Below are 6,080 nucleotides of genomic sequence, written 5' to 3' on the forward strand. Positions count from 1 at the left end.
CAAAATAAAGAAAAACTTCAAGCTCGCAATTTCTGGAAAGAGAAATTGTTGTTTTAACAATTGACTTTCTCTTCCTACCACTCCAGCCAAAAAAAAAAAGGAGGAAAAGGAGCTTCTCTGCCCATAATAGAATATGTACATTTGGCAGGGCCATTTACAATTTTTTTTTTTTTTTGGGGGGGGGGGGGGGGGGGGGAGGAGGTAGAAGGACTAATAAACCGACTGCATCTTCTTCTGGGACAATCTTCTTCTTGTTTCCAGGATAGCTTCATGTCTTCTCTTGGATATTTCTTTCATTGCCTCCTGATACTGCAGCTCAATCATTTCCAGCTCCAATCTTAACTCCTCATCTTCGTCCCAACCAGAAGGAGAAGATAAGGTATTCATACACTTAATCTTTGCATCCATGGATAATTCTCCTCCAGATAACATTTCAATTACACTTCCTTTGAACCCATATCCATTGCTGCACACAGGCCCTAATTCAGCAGACATAAATGAGTGAATGGAGCTACGTTTATCATTCCACTCATTAGATGTTGCAGAAACTAATGACATCTCAGAACCAGAATCTTCTGCCATGAAATTTCCATGAGACATTTTTCCGTTAAATTTCACAGAACAAGGACATTGTCTTGTCGACGCATCAGATTCTACTAAAGTGCTAGCGTCAGGACAAAGTTTGGACCGTGAACAATCATCTGCTTCACAAGTATGTTGGAAACACCCTGAGGATGTCTCCCCATATTCTTGTGGCTCAGTGTACTGATAATCTCTTGAATTATGTCTTCTGTTTGGAGGAAGTAGATGATCAATGGGAACACAAGGTTTCCAACTGGGAATTAGATTCAGTAACAACAAATCAATCAATTCTGCTATAAACACATCATTCTGATCCGCTAGTTCCAGTTGCTCAACCATTTCACTTGAAACTGTGAGGGCAGTATCACTGTCGAGGAAGAAGAGGAAATGAATATTTCTCACACGACCTGCATATCAGAAACAAAATAAAAAGTAGTGAAACTACAAGCAAGAGTGTAAAGAGAGTAAACGAAAGTGGAGATGCTTCCAGTTGAACAATCTTTTACCAATCTGATCAGCTATTCGAAGTATTAATGATACAGAATTTTCATCATTTCCCTCGCCTTTTAATGAGAAAAGGTTGCCTTTGTTTGTCCTTTGAACCTCCATGCCTAAGGAATTATCAAGAGAATTGACAACAGGCAGCTCACTATCACTATAAAGATCCGCGGAGGAAGGTCTATTCTTTGCAGAAGCAGGTGCTTCTGACATGAGGCAGCGATCTCCAAAGGCTCCCATTTTGGGCATAACAAGATCAGGGAGTGGCAAAGGACGATTCTTTGTTGATCCATTTGCTTGAAGAAAGGGATCCATGAGAAGCTCCTTTGCTGATAATCTTTGAGATGCTGGAACTAAACACTTCTCAATAAATAGTTTCATCTCCTTATCATTAACCCTAGAAAGCGCAGCAGGCTTTATTCCCTATAAAGTTTGAAGGAGTAAGGTATATGCAAATGTAGGGTTAACCAGTATTTACAAGCTAAAGTAAGCAAGAACTTACAGATGAAACTTTCTTATATATCTGAGCTGAGTTTCTACACTCGCTGTAAGGATATTCAAAAGTCACCATTTCCAACATGCACATTCCAAAGGAATAAATATCAACCAACTCGTTGTAATTCTCATCATACAGCTCAGGTGCCATAAATTCAGGGGTTCCTATCCCATCAAAAAATAAAATTCAGCGATACCTATGAGTATAGCAGCCAAAAAACAGGACAGATCAACATAAATACAAAATCAAGAAAATAGGTGTAGCACCATATGATGAATGTACAGATATAAAGAAACTTTGATAAAGGGAAATAGAAATCTTACCGATCACACTTTTGGCATTAGACTGCTCCAAAACAGTTGCCAAACCGAGATCACCAATTTTAACTTCACCTTGGTTGCCATTGATGAATATGTTATCACACTTCAAATCCCTATGTATAACTGGTGGGTCATGACTATGCAGGTAATTTAAACCTGTTAAAATCTGTCTTGCCCAATTCTTCACAGCCTTCATGTCAACCTTCTTGTGTTTCTTGCTATACCTATATCGCATATCACACACACTAAACACAATGCTAATTTCACCGTAAAACAAAAGGTGGAATTTCAGCAGGGATATGACAAGAAGAGTAAACGTACTGCCTAAGGCTTCCTGAGGTGAACAATTCAGTTATAATATTGACAGTCTTCTTTCTATCATCAATCCATGAATTGTAAAACCTTACAATATTACTATGCTTCAATGATTTCAAGAGTCGCACTTCAGAATACAGTCTCTCCAAGTCTTCTGGCTTCTGTAGTACCTCATCAATCTGAACTTGGTTCCATGCCACTTCAATGCCATTAGCCTCATCAAATGCCTTGTAACTGGTTGGTTATAAATTTAAGGAAAGCATGCCAACTAAGACAAGTAAACTCTAACTACAAAATGATTTGTGCTTGTTTCTGCTCATATCATTGCTCTATCAACCAAATTTGCTATATAGTACAAATGGGCATGCTTACTAAAACAAAGTAATAATAACACCAATCCCACAAATATAATTCTGGTAAAGGATACACTGTCTTGAAGGCACCTTTCCCGAGCACTTCACTGTACTGTTAGAATTCATATAAATCCACGAGGTGAAACAGAAGTGGCCAACAGCAGAACATTAGTTTAGTTATAGAAAGAAAGCAAGATAACTAACTAATCGAAATGGACTGAGAAATTCAAATCTCACAAAAAAATAAGCAAACCCAAATGAATGAAATACAATTACCCTAATATTTCTAAGTCAAAATGAATACCTACTCTTTTAAATCAAAAACCAAAAAGGCTACAAAGCGTTATTGAAAACTTTTCTATCTCCTTTTCAAGCAAATAGAAGTTTAACAAAAAGTTTAAAATAAACTGATCAAAAAAATAAATTTACCCTTATGTATCGAGAAGTTGGATCGATCTCAAGAACATCAGGATCAGGGGGCACTGCATGCTTACCATCATCTTCTGCATTTTCTGTACCAACCATTCTCTACGACTAAAATTGCAAATCCTAAATAAAAAAATAAAAAAAACCTAAAAAATTCAAATTAAATGTCATTAACCATGATCACCTCAACATTACGAAATTGATCTATCACATTAAACCCTAGCCCCATTTTAGCTACCACTAATTCTGCAAATTTAAATATGAAAAAGAAAAAAAAACACAGCTATAGATGAAACTTAACACACCAAAATTCACCAAATATCAAAACATTTAATTGAACCCCGATACCAGATTGGCTTACACGCAATGTCATCCAAAAAGAATTTCATAAGGCTCTTTTGGCTTGTTAATTTCGCTATCTAATTTCTTTTCCATTAGCTTTGCTTCCCAAAAAATGCAAAGAAAGAGAGAGAGCAAACCATTTAAACCAAAAATAAATAAATAAATAAAATTATGCCATAGTACCATTCTTACGTAGTTGTTTTGTATTAAAGTAAAATTCTGCATTTAAAAAATTGCACTTTTTTTTACTTTTCGATAACAGAACCAAAATAAACAAACATAAAACCTGATCAGAATGAAATAAATCATAAATCAATTACAGCTTCATCAGCTAACAAAATCGCCAAAAATTACACAAATGCATATAAACAATAAAAAAATATTCTGATTACCTGAAAACCAAAATGAAAAAGAAGACCTTTTCTCCGAAATGCAAAACCAAAGAGGAAAAAAATTAAAAAAAAAAAAAAACCCTAACCCTGAAGGAAATTGGGAGAATTGTCGTTTTGATAGTTGAATTGGAAGCGATCTTTCGGGGTTTATTTTTTTTTTTTTTTCTCTCTTAAAGCCAGCGAGAGCTTGCCAACAGAAACCACCTCTATTTATACTTATCGATTATCGCTTTTTATATTTTTTTTTTCTTTTTCAATTGTTTTTCTAACTCATCCGCAAAAGTTTGCCTTCGTGGCCTTTCTAGGTGCGAATTTTGAGGAAAATTGATGACGTGGTTTTTGGATAGGTGGTTTTGGTCACAGATGAAGAAGGAGACTGGGTCAGTCCACTGGTGGGACTCTGGACGTGATTTTTGTTTTTTTATGGTGAAATCAGTTAAGAATTTAAAAGATTCTATTTGGATAAGGATTTTGGTAATTTGAATGAGGATTTTAATTACATGGATTCCTTAACCAAGTAAAATCTTGTTCATATTTTTATACTTGGTAGAATTGCGATAATATCTCACTAAAATTTTTTCTTTTGAAAAAAAAAATCTTGCTAAGATTTTAATTGTAGTATAATATTGTTTTTCTATTAAAAATCAATTTTTTTATTAGGGACAAAGAATATAATATGTTTTTCTTTTGTTTATTTGAAAAAAAAAAAAGAAATTATAATTTTAATCAATTAAAAAAAATATATATGCAACTATCATTAAATATGGTGAAAAATTATTTTTTAAAGATTTTATATATATAATTGGAAAGTTCAAAAATATATATATAAATCAGTAAGTTAATATGATTTATAATTTGAAAATAAAATATATATTTTTTCACATATTAATTTGTACATTTTGTTAAGTAGATATAAATTTTGGAATTAACTTAAGAGTTTCCAATTTCATTATATATATATATATATATGTTGAGCATGTGTTCACAAATTCATTAAAAAGATGCAGTTTTATGTACCAACAACCAGTGCATGTACATTTGCAGAACTTCCATCTAGAGTTCTCAAAATGTTTGCATTTAACTGTTGCTTGCAAGTTTTCCGTCAAAAAAAAAAGAGGGGGGGGGGGGTCAAATTAAGCTAACTGTAAAATTATGCAAAATTTTAAATTTTTTATTGTAATTTATACAAATTTAATTATCGTATTATTTTAATTTAATAATTTTAATTTAATTACTAACTCCATTTATTTTTCATTGTTAAAAATATTGATGTAACCATTGACTTATTGATATAGCAACTTGAATAGACAAAATTTTCAGTTAAATTATGCAAATGGTTCATGTACATACATGAAATTTAAAATATTAAATCATAAATTATATCCCTACTTTAGTTAAATGGTGAAATTAACCCCTTTAACTTAATGCGTTCAAATTAGATCCTTATACTTCAATTAATTACAAAATTTAGTTAAATTATTAACGGTTCAAATTTTTTCATTAAAATTGATGACATAGCATTTTGACTTTTATAAAAAGATATTTTTGCTTACGTAGCTGTTAATTTTGCTGATGTATTAAATTCACGTGATAAAAAATGATAACGTAAAAAATTGTTTTCACATGTCAACATTTTTCCATATCAACTTTTCTCAAATTATACGGTTCGATCATATACTTTAATTAAATAGTGAAATTAGTCTTTTCTGTCTTAATATGCATTCAAATTTAATCTCTATATATTAATTAATTATCAAATTTAAAATTTGATCTAAAATAACAAGTAAAATATATAAATTATTAATTCCACTGTGACATTTTTTCATATTTAGATAAATTTTTTTGGATATTTAAATTATTAATTAAACTTAATTTAACAAATTGGATTAATCTTAAATTAGATTATAAGCTCAATATAGATTGAATTATATCTTTTCTTTATCTTTCTTTTTTTTTTATTTTTTTGAATTTTTGTTAATTTCTATTTTCAATCTTTTTGAAACATAAAAATATAAAAAATTTTAAAAAATGACAGAAACATAGAAGTTAAATAAAAAAAACCAATAATCAACAAATCCAACAAACTCATATACACAGTCCACAATAAAAGCAATTGTAGACATCACATTTTATCCAAAAATATTTTCAATATTAAATGGGTCTCGAATTTCATCTTGACATTGAGTTGTAACGTTTTTTGATCAATTGGGTTTTAACTATGAAATTGAATTTTAAGCTCAAAGTTAAAAGCGCAAAAGTGTTTTATTTATTTTATTTATTAATTTATATTATTTAATTGGTGAAAGTCAAGAAGTTAAAGTAAAAAAAGTAAAAAAAGAAATTGGAAATTGAAAAA

General features: G+C 31.0%; 1 protein-coding gene across 1 annotated transcript; it reads right to left on the reverse strand.

The window, feature by feature from the left end:
- Nucleotides 1-209: 209 nt before the first annotated feature.
- LOC111300632 (putative serine/threonine-protein kinase WNK7) lies at nt 210-3,425 on the reverse strand. The gene is made up of 7 exons (XM_022896260.2): nt 2,994-3,425; nt 2,639-2,676; nt 2,218-2,445; nt 1,900-2,120; nt 1,583-1,740; nt 1,089-1,503; nt 210-989 (listed from the first exon to the last, which is right to left on the reverse strand). The coding sequence occupies exons 1-7, from the start codon at nt 3,087-3,089 to the stop codon at nt 211-213; spliced, it is 1,935 nt and encodes a 644-aa protein (XP_022751995.1). The 5' UTR covers nt 3,090-3,425; the 3' UTR covers nt 210.
- Between the last annotated feature and the right edge of the window lie 2,655 nt (nt 3,426-6,080).

The sequence above is a fragment of the Durio zibethinus genome, chromosome 18 (assembly GCF_047325235.1).
Source record: "Durio zibethinus cultivar Kanyao isolate XHJ-2024 chromosome 18, ASM4732523v1, whole genome shotgun sequence".
Lineage (NCBI taxonomy): Eukaryota > Viridiplantae > Streptophyta > Magnoliopsida > Malvales > Malvaceae > Durio > Durio zibethinus.

Coding starts and splice junctions, on each gene's coding strand:
- LOC111300632 (XM_022896260.2), bottom strand. CDS start 3,089: ATGGTTGGTACAGAAAATGCAGAAGATGATGGTAAGCATGCAGTGCCC. Junction 2,121..2,217: donor ACCTCAGGAAGCCTTAGGCA/GTACGTTTACTC, acceptor TATGCGATATAG/GTATAGCAAGAAACACAAGA. Junction 1,741..1,899: donor TAATGCCAAAAGTGTGATCG/GTAAGATTTCTA, acceptor TTGATGGGATAG/GAACCCCTGAATTTATGGCA.